Genomic DNA, 20,067 nt, shown 5'->3' on the forward strand with positions numbered 1-20,067 from the left:
CAGACCACAGTAATAAACAGGGTCTGTCCTGTGACCTTTGTGGTACGGAGTGGCATGAGGGTCAAACCTGATCGATAACTCAATGACTCTTTGTAAAAGATGTAAGGAAACACAATCCGAGCCATTAGATATTATTGTGCAGACAGTAAGATACCTTATACAGTCCCAGAGGTACTGAACAGGCTGGTTATGACTGTGTTCTTTTTATTTCATTTTAATTAAGGGTGAGCACATTTTTATGCATAGATTTGCTGGCATCATTCACAAATTTTGCAAGAAAATAACTTGAAAATGAAAAATACAATTAAATTTGACTTCCATTAGAATCCTTGTGAACAACAGCTAAACTTATATCCGCACATTCAGCTGGAGAGCCGGACCGAATCATCTCCTACCTGTTTACATCAGCTGCACAGCAGGTGTAGCTGCACATGCTGTCTGTCTGTCTGCTTCACCCAGCAGCAAACTTTGATCAGGGGGAGATTCAGATTCAGGGATCAGGATTTAAAACACACTGGTGCTAGTGTAGGCATCACATATTCTCTGAGGGTAAGGAAATCTATGTCATTATGTTGTCGCACATAAGCTGCAGAAAGTGTCTCCTTTCCTTTTCATGCTGTTAAGGTGAACATTGTTTGACTTTAAACCATGCTGGAAAACACATGCTATTTTGTTATCTTTGTTTTGTTTTAGTCTTAGTTATTTATTTCCTTATCAATGTGTCTGAAGTGTGTTTGTTTTTTCTTTATAATTTGTGTTTGTGCAGGGAGTGCCCAAACCCATAGCGATGGAGCCTTGTTGGGGGAGCAGAGCAGGTGTTCTGACGGTGCTGCTCTATCTGCCAAGAGTCCCATCTGGAATACCTCCACCAGGACAATCTGGTAGGACTCACACTAAAACTGACAAGTCAAGTAAACATCACATAGAAAATGTCCTTTTTTAGCTTGTTGAAAATCAATGGTATTTTTTACATTATCAGTCATTCTTTGCTTTAGTACAAATCATAGATTATTTTATTTTCAATAGATTCTGAGAATTTAAATGTTTATTTTCAAATGCTACCACAAATATTTTACCTTTTTTAATTGTATGAAGAGACCTGTAAAACATAATTCCAAAATGTTCCCCTCAAAACAAAACAGACCTCCTTTAATGCTAACACGACTGAAACATGTACACCATCCATTTACACTGGGCTTTAGTTTGCTAGTTTAAAGAAGGAATGTGCAACTTCTTGATCCAGTAGGTGTCGCCCTTGACCACCAGCATGAAAAAAAACCTGCTGTTTGGCGACACATCTGCTATTCTGAAGCCTCCTCTCCAACCCCTCTCCACTCGCACTTGCACGAAGGAGTTATGAATTAGAACGCACAATACTGAAGCACAAGAGGCGGACAATATTGTCCTCGGCTTGAGCTGCAAATGCCTGTGGCCTGCATTGTTGTGTTAGCAGGCTAATGTTAGCATACTTTAGTTAGCTCGAGCTTCACATTGCACGTAAATTTACACGGAATGACGGGAATCTAAAAACACTTATGTGACATGCAAATAAGCAGTGAGTAGACAGCTTTATACGCAAGGCCGTCCCATCCATGTAAACATGATGTAAACACGGCTCAGACAATAACACAGCTAGCCGGACTCATGCTTCTCCCTCATTATAGACAGTCATGATTCAGGGAGACATTTACATAGGATACTTGATTTCTGCTGTATTTATGTGTAAAATGTCACACATTCTTCTTATAAACAGGCACACACTAAACAACCAACTTTTCCCAAAACAGCCGCTGACCCAAAAGGCTGGACATGTGAATTACAAAAAGATTCCCTTGCCTCCTGAGCATTTACACATTATAGTATCATTAGAAATGCCAATCCGACCATATGACACAACCCTCAAGTAAACAAGCTAAAACTGGTTCTGCAGTGTTTCCAAGTGCCCACTTTAAGGGCTGTAAAAAAACTTAAGTTGTGTCACTCGGTTGGAGTGGCCAAATGTATACATTTTAAAGAGCCCATGTTTGCCCTTTTTGGGGTTTGTATATTTAATCTATGTACCTACTGAAGTATGTTCACAATAGCTAAAGTACATGTACTGCCGCTCCATGCACCGGCTCGCTTCTGACTCTCTCTCTAAGGCTCTGAAGTGCCCACGTTCAGAATCCCCACGTGTGCCAAGTCTGATCTGATTGGTCGGCCTGTCGGCTCTGCTGTAATTGGTCAGTCGCTCAGCCACTTTGGCTCCGAGGGGAGCAAAAACATTAGCACCTTAGCACTACTGTGCTACCGCAGGCTACGGCATATCGTGGGCGTGCTACAGAAGTTAACGGGCCTGCAACATGAGCTGCTGGGCTTGCCACAACGAGCCAATGGGCTTAGATCAGTGATCTCACACTGACAATGACGTCACACTGACAAATTTTTTTCGAGGGGGGCTAGAACCGAGCGTTACATGCAGCTAATGCTACAGCTAACAGGAGGACGTAGGAGAAGCCGCGTTTCCGCAGACTTTGAATTTTTGCACATAGATGTGCCTAAACATGCACAGGACACTTGGAAAACACACTAAAGAGCATATAAAAAAGCAATATGGGCCCTTTAAATCTAGCTAGTAGTCTGTTTAGAAAACCATTCTGCCCTTTTGGCAGCTACAACAACAACAACCTGAAGCTTATGTGTACATCTTGTAGCACAGCCTAGTTTTGAACTTATTTGATGCCATACTTTTGTGAAACTTCTGCCCTCTGCAAAGTAATTTATGTTTTTTTGTTTGCTTATTAACAGTTTCTTTGGATACTTGTCATTTATTGTACACTCCTGTGCAATATTCTGCTTTTTATGGAGAAAGAAAAGGGCTGCCTCAATCATCTTTTGTGCTGGTAAATTTTAAAAGGCAGGTCGTGCATAATGACCAGCTGCAGTAGCTGCAGACAGTATTTATGTCCAACTGTCAGACGCTTCTTAGGCACAGCTAATGTGACTTTTTATGATGAAGCGTTACAAATACCAGCGTTCTCGCTGGTGAGCCCTCTGTTTTCATTTCGGTTGCCGCAGATGTTGTAAACTGTCAGCTGTCTCTGATCCATGAAATCACACATGTTCCTCTTTGTGGGCTCACAAAAACACCAGTCCACATCATTTGTGATCCTTTTTACAAGTTGGAGCTGCTCTCAGAAGCTTAGTGATGTCTCCAGATGTAGCGGGTGTTAGCTTCTCGTGTGCCCCGTGGCAGTGTCCCATCAGGTGTCATGAAAAAAAATTAAAAGGTTCTAGCAGTTTAAACAAAAAGCAGAGTAAACTGTGATGGCATCAGGGGCATCATCAAATGTGTCTTGATGTTTCTGTGTGCTGTCATCTTTAAAACAGTCTGTGGCCACATAGTAGAGCAACAGGGTAACTGCGGAGCTCAAAAGACTGTTGTATAGCCGTAAGACATTGTTCTTTGAATGTGAGTAGTCACTTCAATGCTCAAAATGACTGTGCAGAGCTGTGCTTCAAGGTATGAGCTAAGAGTCTGCAAGATATCCTTTTATTTCCTGCAGATGCTGTGTGCAGGGCTGAATTAAAAAATGAAGGCAATTAAAGCACAATATGTAAAATCCGCCTCCAGGGGGCTCTAAATCAAAACAATAACAAAAGATGACATTGAGGCTAGCGGGGAATCATGGGAGTTCTCTCTGCTACTCATGTCTGACATGGCGGCTCATCATGGCGGCAACTATAAAATTAAGAATTTATCTGGTTTTGATTACTTTTGGAAATATTTGAGGTAATGTAAGTACTCGACAAAAAATACATAACATAGGTTTAGTCAATTTTTAATTAATTTGGATATCTGAATGTAAACATTAGTCATACAATTCTACATACTATACCTTTAAGGAAGAAGCAATCTTAAGTTTTTTTTTTTTTTCTCCACAGTCACATACTGTTCAGTTTAATATTGTTGATGGTGAGGACACCATAATGTTCCCTGACTAATACAGTTGCTTTAATTTAAATTGTGCATACATCCATTGTCTTTGTTTATTCTGCTTTGGAGCAGAATGCTGTTATATTTAGCTGCGTCGAGTCGGGGAGGGTGATCAATTATTTTCTGCTTCCCAGCGTGGTCTTTTCCAATCTTTTCTAATACGTACATTTTCATGTTGCATTGATATAATAGCTAAAACTGACATCATAACATCGGACTCTGCTGCTTTATTTGCTATCCTGGTTATATTAGGAGTCCTTTTAGTGTCAGGTCCTGCCTCCTTTGGCCGCTCACCCCCATCTGACAGGGAAAAATCTCCCACTGTTATAAACATCTGAGAAAGGGCAACCCTGGAAAATGTCAGGGGTAGACTGTCCTGAAATTCCCAGGCAATTGTCACGAAGGCATACATGACAGGAGTTTTTGTTAACTAATTAAAAAAATACTTTAAAAAAAATCTCATATCTTTTTTGTCCTTATATGGGATTTTTAGTTTTGCTTTAAATCAAATAAACCCGAAACAGAAAAAAAACATCAGAGGACGACGGCAACATGACTGTGATTTGCAGATCAACAGTCTTCATCACATGCTTGATATCAATATGTTTTATATCCTGACACTTCCATGTTCCAACATTTAGCATCAGCAAGTTTTTCACAGCACCTTTCACAGAAGGTCTGATGTAGGGAGACCAAGCTGGTTTTTCCTCCGGCACTGACTGTTGGATCAATTGTTCTCCTAAATGAGACATCCTGACTTTCCAAAGTCTGAGCTCATGTTGCCCCTATAGACGGACGACATGTGATATCCCCCACCTGCCTGAGCCAACAACCACACGGCTGTACAAATCACTAAGAAGACAGAAGCACTTCTTCAGAGACCTTAACAAGGACCTGGAGCTTTATGCACTGTCAGCATGAGGCCAATCGTCTCTTCCTCCATATTCCACCTCATTCAACCTCTCATACTTACTCCCATACATTTAGTCCCCCTGAAATTAATCTCTTTTTATTTTCCACCCCTCTTGCAGCTTTCTGAGAGACTGCTGTCAGTTTGGCTGGTAGTACTTTAGGCTTTTTATGTAGTGGAGTCAATGTAACTGGATCAGGTGTTAGGAGCCTCTATTCCTCCAGGCAGGAAGCAAAGCCTTCAACAATACGATAAACTGACAGGAAATGACCAGAGCAGACTGGAAATCAGACTAGTTGGGGGATGAGCCTGACTGAATCTGCCAAATTCTGACTTCCAGACACCAGCAGCTCAACATTTGCTTTATTTCCTCCATAACTGACCAGGTGCAACCAAATGCAACCTATTGGCAAAACAACATTGTCCACTGGACATAGTTTAACCTTGACCAGAACTGGTGACAATGTGTTTGCACAATCATAAAACGAAAGGGAAGAATATATTCCTAGTAACAGGAAGAAACTTCCATCTGACCATCTCAGACTTACAGATAGATAAAACAGTACAAAATAATAACACTTAAATAAAGATATAGATAAGACTTGTAAATGGATGGCTGAAAAACTGGGAGAAAGGCCTATTTAGACACCAAAATTGGGAAGCAAGAATGCATGGAAACTCTAGGAAAGCTACAAAATGGTCAGTTTTTATCATGCATAAAAAGGACATGAATGCATACTCATGAAATACAGGAGCTTGCAGTCTGAGCCAATAGCAGCATTAAGGAAAGCTGCTCCAAGGCATGCCCGAGCCAACCCTAACCAAAAGCTTAATCAAAAAGGAGGTTTTAGGCCTGCTCCTAAAAGTAAAGAGGGTGTCTGCCTTCTGGACCCTAACTGGTAGGTGATTTCAAATAACAGAAGCCTGGAAATTGAGGGGTCCTTCCTCCCATACTTCTCCTGGAGAGTCAGCACTGCTATTTTAGTTGTGTTTTAAATTCACTACCTGTTTTTTACAACAGTGGCTCATCACAGCAACAGCCGTCCTATTTTCAGGAAATTAGGCCAATAAGAGGCTCCTCACTTCTTGTCAGCCTGCTCTCCGGGGAATTTCCAAGGTCTTGTCAAATCAATGAAATAGCTATTGTTGTTTTGATTGTTTTCAGCCTTTTTCAGTGATCAGAGTTAAGAATGATCATAGCAATCGCACATACAGACACATAAACACACATTATGCATCTTCAAAAACACCAAGGAGCAGTTAGAAGGCACATAAAAAAAAGAAAATCGCCCACCCATCAGCAATCCCCAGTCTCCCCCCTCCTCTCATCTCCTCCCTCCATCCTCCCACCCCTCACTCCCAAGAGAGGCTCTCAGCATAGGGTCAGACAGCAGTCCTCCATTGATGTTGGCATGTATGAACATGAAGTCACTGCAGGCTAGCTCCGCCCACCCTCCATGGGAGACACTTCAAGAGGAATCCTCGATGAGCAAGCCCGTTTTAGCTTGCCTTTCCTCGCACTGTTTTCTCTTTGTTTTTGTCTTGTCGTCCTTCGCTCTGCTCCCCTGAGGTGTTACCATTAACTGACCCTACGTAAGATGGAGAAAACACCAATGTTCGTTTCAGTGGGAGAGAGAAAGAGACTGCGGCTCCAGCAGAGCAGTTTATAGCCTACCTACTTAGCGGACAATATTTCCAGCCCTATTCTTCACCTTGCATCATTTTTTTTTGTCTTTACCTCTCTGTGTATTATTCCATTGCTATAGGCCTAAGCCCGAGAGCATGAAGTTGTAAAATAAAAATGTGTGTTGGATCTCAGTTTTTGATTGTCCTTCACCAATTCGACACTTCCTAAAGCCTTTGCTGGCTCTTGACACCACAACCTCTTCACACAAAAAGCTTTACCTCTATGATGAGTCACAAACCTTGTAAATACCTGCTGGCAGCAACTTACATTTAATCCCCCAGGCCTTGTTTGCTGTCACAACACATATGCTTATGACATGGGTAAGATGTGTGTCACCATTGGTGAACGGAATCTTTTTTGGCTACCATGCCTATCAAGTGCAATCTAAATGGATGTGGCCCCCATTTTTTTAAAAAAAGATCAGTTATGGAAGACCATAATGGTTGAAACATGCTGATTCAATTAAGTGTTTTGACACACACACACACACACACACACACACAATATAACAAACATATTTCACTTGTATACAAACAGCAGATCAGTTTGAAATCGGCACTGTAGTCCAAATTGTCTCCTGCCTCCTCTCTACAGTCGATGCCATGTCGCAGACTATAAATCTGCGACATGTGTTTAGCCACTTCTGCAACCGTCTTGAAACCTTTCTGCATTCTAACCTCTCAATTTTTCAGAAGCATCTCAGCAGAAAGGCTTTTTAGGTCAGGTAGAATCAGTTATATCTGAACCAGTCTCCTTGCTCACTTCCATCGCTGCAACACCTGTTGGTTTGCAGTGATAACTGATCTCATATCTGGCAAACTAAGGGGTGTCCAAAACGGCTGTGTAAGGGTGCCTTAAAATCGCCTACCTTCTCTGGTCAAAACAAAGACATACCATCTCGGACCAGAATCAAAATTTAGAAGGAGGACATACTGGCTGCTGAATTGTTGGCAGAATCAGCATTTCAACATATAACATGTTTCCTTACTGTCTGATGTTATTGTAAGATCATTGTATGGTTTAATTCAGTAGACACCTCACATATTGCTGTTTTAAATTAAATGGAATGTCAAAAAGTCATGGAAATCACACCAACAGACCGTCTAATTGTTAAATTCCGATTACCTTCCCAGCAGAAATGGCAAAATCAATCAAAACATTATTACACACTCAGGGTCCAGACAAGACAATAAAAAAAGACAAAATAAAAGAGGAGAATGGAAATAACTATAATACATGTGTACTTATATTGCATTTAAGTTTGGGATCTAGCAGTGATGGTGCTGTTTGATTAACCTTTTTTAGCGAAGCTCTTAGTGCCAATCTTAGTCCTCTCTCTCTGATCACAGGCTGGTGCATGTGATGAGATTACAGGCTGCAGAAGTAGAGGAGGTCTCTAAGCTCTTGTACGGCTTTTTTAGCAACACAGCTACACACATACGCACAGAACAGCCAGTTTAAAGCTAAATCAAATCCTGTGGTTATATAAAAACAAAAATATGTTTCATGACTTTCACCCTAATGTTCCAATTCCTAAAATCCTTAAGTGAACATAGACGACCCTCACTCTGTTTAGAGTGTCTGACAGCTGTCGTCTGCCAAATTTCAGGGCACGACTTCCACATGGTGCCTGTTTCTGAGAGCCACTCTCACAGGAGAGGAACAGCTTGACCATTGAGTGACTGTTTGACTGATTCAAAGTCACAGTGGCCTGACATGATGGACAAAGCAGGAGGGAAAGACTGACAGCCAGGACTGCTGAGATAGAGGGAGGGGATGGAGTGGGAAAAAAAGGGAGAAAGAGATCTTATTCCTGGCTCAAGTCACCAATTTTTCTGTCTCCACAAAGACTTCATCTTTTCCCTGTCGGTTTAACTGCTTTATGCCATTCCTCTTGCTGCTGCCGTTGTCTCCGTTTGTTTATTGTTTTAAATAAAATGGAACTCAATAAGTGGTTAATGGATGGACAAGACTGCACATTTTCTGCAAATAAAGACAGCGTGCTACATTTCCTTCTCGGCTTCCCTCTCGAGCTTAGATAGTGGGTCAATAGAGACAGAGGCACAGCAGTATTCACAGCCCTTTTCTCCTGCGCTAATCTGCCTATTCAGCACCAGAGATGGAGCATGGAATATCTGAATATGTGTGAGACAGAGAGAGAGAGAGAAGGGGGGGGGGGGGGGTAAAAGTGGAAAATTGCAGGTACTGTAAGATTTTGAAAGTCTTTGTGAGTAAAAATAGAAAAGGCATCTTGAGAGAGAAAGGGGGTATTAAAAGGCTGAGAGGTTCGATAACCGACTCTGAGCAGGCTCCTAAAAATAATTCAAGAGTAGAAACAGGTAGAAAATAAAGGAACAATCAGGAGTGAAATAGAGGGAGAGGGAGTTTTATGGTGAGAGTCCTTGGCAAATGTCCCTTCAGCCACAGAAGACGATTTGCATATTGCTGCAGCTACTCTGAGACTGTAAGTCCTCGTGGTTATGCTTTTTGATTAATCCACTCCTGGTTTCCTCCAAAGTAACTAAGGAAAAGTAGAAAAGAAAAATAGTCCCACTTTTTCTTTGCTCGCTCACTGCTCTCCGCTGTTCATTTTGTAATCTTTCCTCAAGTCTTAGTTCTTGCTTTATGGAGTGAAAATACAATAATTTGGTTGTGCTGATCAATCCTCCGGGTATTTATCATCTACCCTCCTCCTCGTCCTCCACCCTCCTCGTCCTTCTCAAAATGCCAGTTGGCGGTTACAGCTCTAAACAGGATTGAGGCAAATTAGAGTGCATTCTAATAACCTGTTTCCATCACTGTCTGAGCTGATTTGCAGATAATATAAACATTTTTATTTGTATACATGAATGCATAAATTGAACACATGCATTTAGACGTGTAGGGGGTAAGTAGATTCTGTGTTCTGTTCCTCGGGTTTGCTTTCTTCCCATTACTCTCCCTCCTCTCTCTCTTTAAATCCTGACAAAGCATCTTTACGCTTTTTGCTGCATCATTCTCACTTTGGCCCTCTTCCTAAAAGGGGGGGGGAAATTTAGATTTATTATCCTTGGACAGGGAAGTGAAGTTGATCATTTGAATTAAAAAAATAAAAGGCACAAGTATGGGGGGAAATGAGACAACACTTTACGGATCAATTCAATTTCTCTGAGCTTACTTTGTTTAATTCTGGCCAAATTGCTGAGCACACAAAGAAAGTTTCAATATCTTCTGCTGCTCAATAGCAGGCTTTGATTATATGAGATTTGGTCAAGAAGGTCACTTAAGAATCTGTCATACTTGTCTCAGTCTCCGTTTACAGACCACAGGAACTTCTTCATAGTTTTTGGAGCTGTTGGAACCCTCCTCCTTTTTTATTCATTCTGCACCACAGGAACTATGAACTATTTTAGTTCCTTCCATTTAGAGGAACTTTCTTAGCTCTTGCTTCACAGTAGGAACCATGGCTGGTTTTGTTTCTAGTCTTCTTTTCAAGCTTGACTGAAGATATATTTGACCTAATTCCATTCACACAGATGTGAAATCAATATTTCTCAACACAAGGTCTTGGTAAAAGTCTGGGACATCAAGGTGCTGGTAGCGTTAGTGCGTGCTCCCCATGTACAGAGGCTGTATGGACCTTTAAAAAAAGGACAGCACATTCAGCTTGTCCGAGTGAGCTGAGAGATACTATCTGTTCTATGAGACATTACCATTGGTTAAACCAGGGGCATCATGGTGGGCGGGGGGGGGGGGGGGGGGACTGACCTCGGGCCCAAACAGAGGAAGCAGCCCTTGATGGGCCTGAAATAAAAATGTACTTTTTGTTTGCAATTTTTTTCTCAAAGTTAGAACCGTCAGAAGCTAATTAAAATGAGCTACATAAGTGAACACAATTCTTAACACTTCATCTAGACAAAATGCTGGGTATCTCTCTGAGGACACCTCTTACCCCCTGAGTCCACCCTGCGCAGGGTCAATCTGACCACGCAAGAGAGTCAAGTGAAAGATGCTGCAGCACCATGTCTCCCCAAAAACAAAACCATGTCAAAAATGAAAGAGAAACAAAGATTGAAAAACAAGAGAAAGAAAGCAGAAGGAAAATGTTTTTAAGTAATACCATACAAATTTATGATTTAAAAAGAATAAGCCATAAAAACAGTAAAAGCCTTTAGACCTTCAGAAGAGTATATATGTCTGGAGCCCATTGTGATATATTTTCGTGGGGCCTAGAATTCGGAGCGACACCCCTGGGTTAAACTACTGGTTCCTAATTCCCCCCCCCCTGCATCCCCCTCCTCACACCCTCTTCCCTGCCCCCCACTGTCACTGGGTGTCCGACTGGATAACTGCTTGACAGGAATCGAAAAAAGAGGCACTCACAAACTCAGCTCCATTGACCCGGAATGGATCTCCGATACTTTGATCCACTCAGTCTTTGAAACCATCAGGGAGCGAGTCTCCTGTCACCATCACTCCCTCATCCGTTCTGCTTGTTGACTTCCGGTCAAAATATACAAATCTGGTATTTACTGTCAGCCGAGTCTGTATTTATTAAGTGGACATGAAGGTTTGATCAAGTTTAGTCATTGATCTGAGCATAATTCTTGTTTTGCCCGTTTTTAGCTATACTTGCTTGTTTTTGTTGTAAAGTAAGATCCCCGTCGTTCAAGCGATTACAATGATTGATGTAACAGTTATAAAAATGTTTTAGTATAAAGTGGGACAGCTCAAGGTCTTACACACAAATTGGATCAGATGCATTAAAAGAAACGTCAGAGCAAGGTCAGGACGATTTGTATCCTAGATGTGCTGCTGTCTTTTTATTCATGATGAAACCATATAAATCACAACTCTGAAACTTTTTCAAACTTCAAAGCACCATCGCCAGCTTGTAAGGTACTTCTTGTGATTTTTTAAATGCGTTTGATTTGATTTATATTCAAATTTGAAGATTTGAATTTGGTTAAGAGACATATTGCATTCTATTAACAAGAACTTGGATACCAAAGTCAGACATTTGCTGTTCATATAAATGTTCCAGCTTACTTAGAATCAATTTTGAAGGTGTTTTACAAAGTCAAATCAATGCCTCAAAAATGCAGAAATATTTGATTATTAAAGTGAAACTTCAGGGCATGGACAGTGGTTTGGTGTTTCTCTGTTTACCCAACCCACTATCCATGCTGTCTTCATTGAATTTTTTGTCTTTTTTCATAAATTCTTTATCTTTGTCAGCAGATTATATTGAACCGTTGAGACAAAAAAAAAAAAAACGTTTCTTTATCTCTGTAGTCCTTGGGTTTTGAGAATTTTAAAACTGATTTCATCTTAGAACAGATACAATGTATTCACCAGAGAATACAAGAGAAAAGGGAGAAAAAATAACCAGTAAATAATTACCTCAGATAAGACGGCATTGCAGGGTTGCTGTTTTCTTTTCTGTTAGTTACCTACTCAAAATCTTTGGGCTCAACATATCCAGCCCACTTGGTGCAAAGTTTAATGATCACATCTTTCTGAACTGCTAAATAAAAAGTGACATTTCTTACAACACAGATATAATTCACTTAATCAATGTACTGTATTGTAGGGTGGTTCAGGAAATAACCAGTGCCTATTCATTGTTGTTTTACATGCAGATGTTGAAATGATAAAAGCTTACAATCCCTTAACATTGTTTTGAAATTGCAGAGGCAGGTCTTTACAAAGTATTATTTTTAGTACTTAATAAAACTCTCACCACAATGGTCTGATCACTGCATATTCCCAGGAAACATGCCCGTGTTTGCTGCCCTCATTAATGTTGTATGCTAGATTTTGAGAAAAAGCCTGGATGTTCAACTGGAAATGAGGTCCTGATTTTAAGGTTGGTCTCCAGGTTAGTATGTGAGCTCCTCCAGCCACAGATGTTCTCCAGCTGCAGTTGATCTTTTCCACATCATACTTCTTCAGATAAGGGTTTTTGGTTAATTTTCCCTCCTGCTAATGACCCCATTAGTCTCTCAGAGGGGGGGGGTCAGATTGGTGTGTGTTGGGGGGGAGGCGGGTTAATGAAGCTTCAACTCACCTGACAAAACAATCACATTAAGGTGCTCCGTTGCCACGGCAGCAAATGAGCACCAGCACTCACCTGCAGCATAATTTGATTACTTGTGACCAATTTAATTTTTGCAAAAGGAGATGTGTGTGCTCAGCTAGAAAAATCAACACAATTATGACGGTAATTTGTCAAAGGTGAAAGCTATTTTGATGGAGGGATATTCAGATGTCACATTCATTTGTATTTTTCTCTTCTTTTATTCCGTTATTTTGTTTTGGTTTTGACACGCAGAGTTGTGTTAAATGTCTCATGGACATCATTCAGACACATGGAGCATCAGCTTGAATCTTTAGTGATGTGACATAATGTTTTGCGGTCTTGTTGGATTTATCTTGGCCTGGAGTCCTTACCATTAAAAAAGGAACAGAGATAGAGACAGCTGTGTGTCTGATCAGAGCAGATAAAGTTAGATCATGACTGACATGTCCATTCTTTCACTGATTTATCCTTTTCAGTTTTGTCATATGTCAGTCATGTTTCAACGTTTTACTGAGGAGGATTTTATTTTAAAAGTTAAATTCTATTTTTGCTGGATTGATCAGATTTGTTCACCTCCTGTTTGTATGAAAATATTCTATATTACTTTCAGGTTGGTGGGGTTAGCAGCTAGAGAGGGAAGGGCTCACAAGAAATAAATGATGTATGAAACATGTTTAAGCCTCTAAGTGAAACATAAACAAGCTAATGGAAGTGTCTTATCATCAGTGTGAACACAGAGCTCAGAATAGCAAACCTTTAGAGGGAGTTCTAATTTTACTTTTAAGTCATTACTAAATTATATATTTAGTTAGGATACATTCAATATCTGTTATATTAATGCTTAAATGTTGCAGATTATATTGTTTAAGCTGCTAAATCTCAAAACTAAAACATCCTTTCCTTTTTTACCTTGTAACTTGTAAAACATTCTGTGACAACCTACTCTGCCATGGTAAAGTAGCTTGTTTTCAATCACTTATTTTTTCATTGATTTGTTCTATTTGGAATCTATACCTATATAACATCAAGAACAAAGACAAATAAATGGACAAGTAAAATGACGTTTAGAATGTTTATCATTAGAATTCAGAGCAAGTAATTTAACAATGACAAAATGTCGCTCACTAAAAACTTCAGATAAATGATTTCACTTGTTCATATTGTATATTCTCTGCACAATTTAACTTGCAACTATAAGTTTTAAAGCAATGATTTTTTTAATTAGATCCTTCTGCACACACAAACAAAAAAATGACTGCTGAATCCCATAAAAGAGAGATATCAGTTGTCAGGTAAGTGCCTACATGAAAAAGACTAAAGATTAAAACTGCTGCAATCTCAAAGTGATTCAAAAAGTTTTTCACCTGAATGTCCTAACTGGCCCCAGAATGAAGTGGTGTACTAGTAAGGTAGAAATTGCACAAACTTATTTTGGAGATATGTCTAACTATTACAGATAATCTACTAACAAGCAATACTGCAATTTTAACTAAATTTAAGAAACATACCATCAGATTATTTTAGTACTTTCTGTGTTGGTCAGAACACACACCTATAAACGCCTCATGAACTGAAATCAAAAGCTATAAAGATCCACATTCCAACAGACCAGGTGCTGCTAGCCAATCAGCTTCCCTCCATTGTCCTGGATGATGAGGGCTCATAAATGTTGGCTGCCATATCAGCTTTTTTTCAGAACTTTCAAATACTTAAAAGTGCACAGGTGCATGCACACACATACTGCATTTACATACTTTCCCTCAGTTGTACACACAAACCTGCAGAGTCACACAAACACCGGTGCACTCTGCGCGACAGTGTAATCGGCTTTACCTTTTCCACCCACAAAAAAATCCCAGGAATCACTTGAGTGTGAAATGCTGAAAACATTCTGCATCCAAATCATATCAAGAGTGCACCAGATTCCCCTGCACTGTTTTCCGGTTTTGTTTATTTGGCTCCTGCAAACTGGCAGATTGAGCTCTTGTCGTAATGACCATGCATTGTCAAGCCCACGGTTGTCGAGAGGGGAAGACAGGACTAGCTGCACTCACTAAGAGCTGCCATGACTCTAAATCCACATTAAGAGCATCAGCTACTGCCAAGGTAACAGAATGCTCCCAGGCATCTGATGCCATGCTGCATCCGGCCTCCTCTCTGAGAGCTGTGTGCTGTGGAGAGCGAGTCAGACATCAGATACACAAGTTTGTTCAGACAGAGTTTTGACATTCTGCTGGACAGTGAAAAGGAAAAGGAAAGAGACAGAGACAGGATGGTTGGAGATACGCTTCAGTGACCTCACTGCTGTGTCTTGTTGCAGCCAGACATTGACGGCTGGAGAGACGTTGATAAAACGATTTTTGGATGTTGTTTTGAGGAGCTTGTAGATAGGACGATTTGTCTCTACCTGTCACACACTGGCTGAAGCTTTTCACTTTGAAGTTCGCTACATTGTTTTTTTTTCAGAGGATTTTACTTGATTTACATACCCTACAATCTCAGGTTGTACAAATACTAACACAGATGTGTTTTCACTATCACTTTATTCAAAATACTGTCAACGACCTTATTTTAATAAAAAATCTATGTCCAGGAGTTTTAGAAAAGCTTAATTTTCCAGGACCAGAGTCTTGATTTGCATTTAGATAAATATAGATAAAGCTATGTTCTGACAAATTCCTGTGGACATGTTGACTAGACATTGGCTCATAATCTCTACTTTCTTTCAGTTTACTCTTTTCTATCATACTCAATCGCCCCTTAACAATAATAATATTTCAAAATTACTTTTTACAAAGTCCCTGGGTGGATTAATTGGATTCAGTTAGATATTTCGGAGTTCATAAAAACACTGAGAGACCATTAAGCTTAGTTGTTACATGACATATTACATGAAGTGAAAAACAGAAAGGGGCCCACTTCAGTGCCTTGTGGAATCCCACAGTATACCTTTGAGTTTCAATTTTTGAAATCTTGGAAATTGCACAAGCAGCAATTTGTTTTGTTTATACTTCCAAGTCTTATATACTTTCCATTATTATTATCTTTTTTGGTTGATGAAGTTATACTGAAAATGCAGATTTGCATAACATTTTGTAAATTAATATCTTAGATTCAGTTGTGTCTTGAGTGTATAGGCTACATAAAAATAAAAGTGGATCTTTCAGAACTCCACAATAGAACTCTTAATTTGGAATTAAGACAAATTAAGAATAAGCCATTTAACCTACATGTAGTATCATTCCACTCAACAAGCCCCCTAGTATTAATATGAATATAACAACTTTGCTGTGCATGGCCCCTGTCAAATGATCTAATAGATTAGATTAACTCTCTTTTCTTTCTCAACCTCCAGGTATTGCTATAGCCAGTGCTCTAGTGGACACATCACAACAGAGAGTGGTGGATTTCAAAGACAGAGGCATCAGTCTGAAGCACCGCAAACACGTTGTGCACCACCAAGGGACCTGTGTATGAACTGGAAGGCCTCCTCGAGGTGAAAACATATCCACTTTGCCCCCTTGAGAAATTTCATTGGAGATATTCTCTTTGCCCTCAGATGCATTGTTAACAAAGGCAAAGCATGGAAAAATTTTGTCTGTCTTTGTTGCTGGCTTGGAAGAAGAGGAAATGTATCTACTGTTTCAACAACAGTAGGAAAAGTGGGAACATAGTCTGGACCCTTTCTCCCTGGGATCCAGATGGAGAGCTTCATAAACATGCTATTTTTTTCCCCCTGAGGAAACATTTTGGTGGTGATGAGCCAGGACAACAAAGAATGGGAAAACCTGCAGATTGATGAGAATGTGTCTCTCCAGCACAGCTTTCGTCTGAATTTACTAAGAGAGCTGGCAGACGTTTCCACTTCCATGCCATGTGGTTTCTTGGTCTCCAGGGCTTTGCTTGTCTGTCTGTCAAGGAGTGCCATATTGAAAAACACTTGTTTTACACTAATAAACCAAACTCAATGGCTTCGAGCTCCTGTGAAAGACATTGTAAAGCACTAACTGAGCTCAAATTCAGTCCTGCTTGGACTCAGGCACAATTTGGGTGTTATTAGGTCAATGAGTAACCAAGTAGTGGATGGTGTTCTGTGATAAGGATTCGCTTCAGAAGAAAATCTCCTCTGGGACTTTCAAAGACTACTGCTGTTAAGAAGTGGACGAACTGCATCTATGTAAGGATGCAGCCGTTGAAGTGCATCTTTTATCAAATACTTGTACTTCTAAATGTACCCTGTCAAAACATTTGAAGTTTTACATTTTGATGCTCAGGTGCTCTGTAATGAAAAAGGGGCCATTATCTGTAGCTTTGGGCCTTATAAACATCTGTATTATGCACTATAAATGAACTGCTTTACCAGTACATTAGGTCCCTTATGTGGGACACAATTATGCAACTGATCATCCAAATGCAATGTTTATTCTGGACTGTGGTGTAACCTAAAGGTTGGTATCATCAAACACATACTGTACTACTGATGGTATTTATACTTCAACTCATTCATTTGTTTTGTAATGTGAAGCTACAGTATACATCGTCCAGTTGATTCCATGCCTGTTAATTTGTAATACACAAACCTGTTTGTACCATATCTACTTTATTTATTAAATATGCAAGTTTTGTTTTTGAACTTTTTATGAATGCACTTAGATTTTTTTTTAAAGAAACTAAACATTTGATTTACAGAGTAGTTCTGCACAGTGTTTTTTTGTTTTTTTTGATGATACCCTGTGTGTGTTTTAATTCAAAATCACATCTGTTTTATGCATATCATAACAAGTTTTGTTAAACGTCTAAAAGATTGATCCTTTTATCTATTCTGTTAAACCTTTATTGAATTTTGTGAAGTTACTTTATTCATCAACTGAACATACACAGTACAGGTATGTTTTATGCACTTGTATAATCTATATATGGAGCCTGTTTCATTTTCTTTCAGGCATTTTTGTCTTCATGTAATTTTGCACCAGTTTGTTGCTGGGACTTGTATTTAACAAAGGGCAGCTCACTACACTGTTTTTGTCCATATGAGCATAAATGTGTACATTTACTATTAAAAAAACATTTTGATGCCTCTTCTTATGGTAATTGCATCTGATAGACTGTGTAATCCTACCTCTGGTGTGATGGGATTTTATTGATTGGTGTTCTCAGGATGTCAGGAGGGTCAGATGCAGGTTCTGCCAACATTATAGACTCTGCAACCCAACACTGCTTATAGAGTTACGTAAAGACTGGCTCAGCAGCATGGATGTGCAAACAAGGAATGGGAAAACACTGAGTTAATACTACTTCATCTAGATTTTACATAGCAACAACACCCCAATAAGAATCGTTCTGTTACGGCTAATTATCACAGCACCTATTACAAGTTTTGAGAGGCCTTCACTTTCAACTTAATGAGCCTATTTCACTACCACTCCATCAATTGGTCCATAAGGTTGGAGTTCTGCTTGGACCACAACCAACTGTCTCTACGACAACAGGGAGGAGTTACTACTCTTTTTTGGGATTGATAAAGGCCTGCACCCTTAAATTTACAGAAAAGAAGACCCTCAGCCAACCTAATAACAAAAGATGACGTCAAGACTGGATGGGGAATCATGGGAATTCTCCCTGCTACTTCCCCCACCCCCTAATTAAAAATTTTTATCACAACAATTCCCGCTTTCTTGTGTAGCAGATTTGGACGTAACATCCTGTGATAAACATTCTGGCTGTCATGGCATGTAATGGCGCTGTACGAAATACTTGAGGTAATGTAAGTAAAATATATAACACAGATTTAGTCCATTTTTGATTAATTTTGATATTTTAATTTAAACATTGTCATATAATTCTACATTTAAAGAGAACAGAGGTTCACAACAGCCTTTGGGCAGGTTGCAGTGAAATATGAGAGAAAAGATTTTCATTATCCAATACGTTTTAATTGTGTTATCTCTTTTTTGTCACAAAGTCCAAAGAACAAACCTTAAAATTGTAAGTATGTTGGTTATTCTGTCCACATAAACATCTTTATTTCTCTGTCAAATACAGTAACTGAACAATAATAACCACTGTATTGAATCAAGGTGTGCTTCCAAAGGTCCTGCTCTACTGTGCACACTTACAATCATCATTTTATGTGCAAAGGGCATTCCAGCGGGACATTGTTTACAAATGTGGTGCCACATAGAGATGCATTTTATAGACCTGCATATAAAATCAGTCCCGTCTCTTTTATGTTTGTATTACACTAACAAACGGCTGCTGCGTGCCTTACAAAGAACCATGGAATATGTCATGACAGCGCTGTGGGCTGGATTGCAGAGGTGATCTCAACATCTTCGAGAATTAAACACTCGTATGCAAATGTGTGTTGCTAGAAACAAAAAGGGAGAAAAAAACAGCAACATGCATTCTTTTCAGGGAACATCAATGGAAGATCTAGTGGCTGCAGCTCTCTACAGTCTGGCTGCATTTCAGAATCCCTCACAGTCGGTGATTTAGTGGTAAATAAAGGCTGGGCAAACAATGCTTTCATATCAGTAATCATTTGCATCTGCTTTATTTTACCTTAAAATACCTTATCTTCTTGTCATCATAGTAATACTACTCACTAATCATGAGAAGTATCATGTCAGGATATTTTATTCATGTAGGCAATGATGTGAAAAAAAATCAACGTCTGTTGGAATAAAATTGATTATTATCTATTTTAAAGGCTGTTTTACCCAATTTTTGCTTTTCATTCCCTCTCCTTAAAAAGTGTCCTTTGAAACTTGAAAATAAATCTTAACATAACATGAGGCCAAAGCTGCTACTGTCACCACCATTAGTGACCAAGAGGAGATAAGTGCTCCTTTTTATCCTCTCAGCTCACTGTATGTATTCTTTTTTTTTTCTTTCTCAAGATAAAAGAGTGCAGCATTTAGCATTAAGTGGGCTGCTGGCATCTCCGCTCTGCTCAATACCTGCACGTCAAGAGGCTGCAGGAAGTGGTGCACTTACCCTTTTATCCTGATCTAAGATGTTTTGAAACCTTTTCTGAGGATGAAAGGAGGGGGTTTGTGTTTTTAGTGTAAAGTCAATGTTAGACGCTCGATACCCAAGCACACAAAACCATTGCTAACATGCAGTTCCAAGAGGGGGACACAGGAGAAAAAAGACCCTGGCATGTTAGATTAATGACATTCTGCCATTGTTTGAGTGGCGTTACATGAGAGTGTTTTGTTAAACCCCTAAACATCTGCTGAACCGTCATTAGTCTTAGGAACAAAGACAAAGAGCCTGACACATTTCAAACATGGCTTTCAAATGTGTGCACACAATTGTTTAATGATGATGTGCAAACTTTATGGCTGCATTCACACTGCAGCCAAAAGTGACCTGGAACAAAAATATTTTGCTCCTATCTGACTCACATCTGATATTTTTATGACAGTGTG

The 20,067-nt window shown here is 39.6% G+C and overlaps 1 protein-coding gene across 3 annotated transcripts in view; it reads left to right on the forward strand.

The window, feature by feature from the left end:
• Positions 1-17,715, forward strand: part of atrnl1a (attractin-like 1a) — a 250,418-nt gene extending 232,703 nt beyond the window's left edge. For all 3 annotated transcript variants that reach the window (XM_065959689.1, XM_029278333.2, XM_065959690.1), the window contains 2 exons: positions 767-881; positions 15,990-17,715. In XM_065959689.1, the coding sequence (XP_065815761.1) occupies positions 767-881; positions 15,990-16,111 (237 nt within the window). In that variant the 3' untranslated portion in view covers positions 16,112-17,715. The remainder of the gene's footprint in view (positions 1-766; positions 882-15,989) is intronic.
• Positions 17,716-20,067: the final 2,352 nt, after the last annotated feature.

This window comes from Labrus bergylta, chromosome 10 (genome assembly GCF_963930695.1).
Source record: "Labrus bergylta chromosome 10, fLabBer1.1, whole genome shotgun sequence".
NCBI classification, from domain to species: Eukaryota; Metazoa; Chordata; class Actinopteri; order Labriformes; family Labridae; genus Labrus; species Labrus bergylta.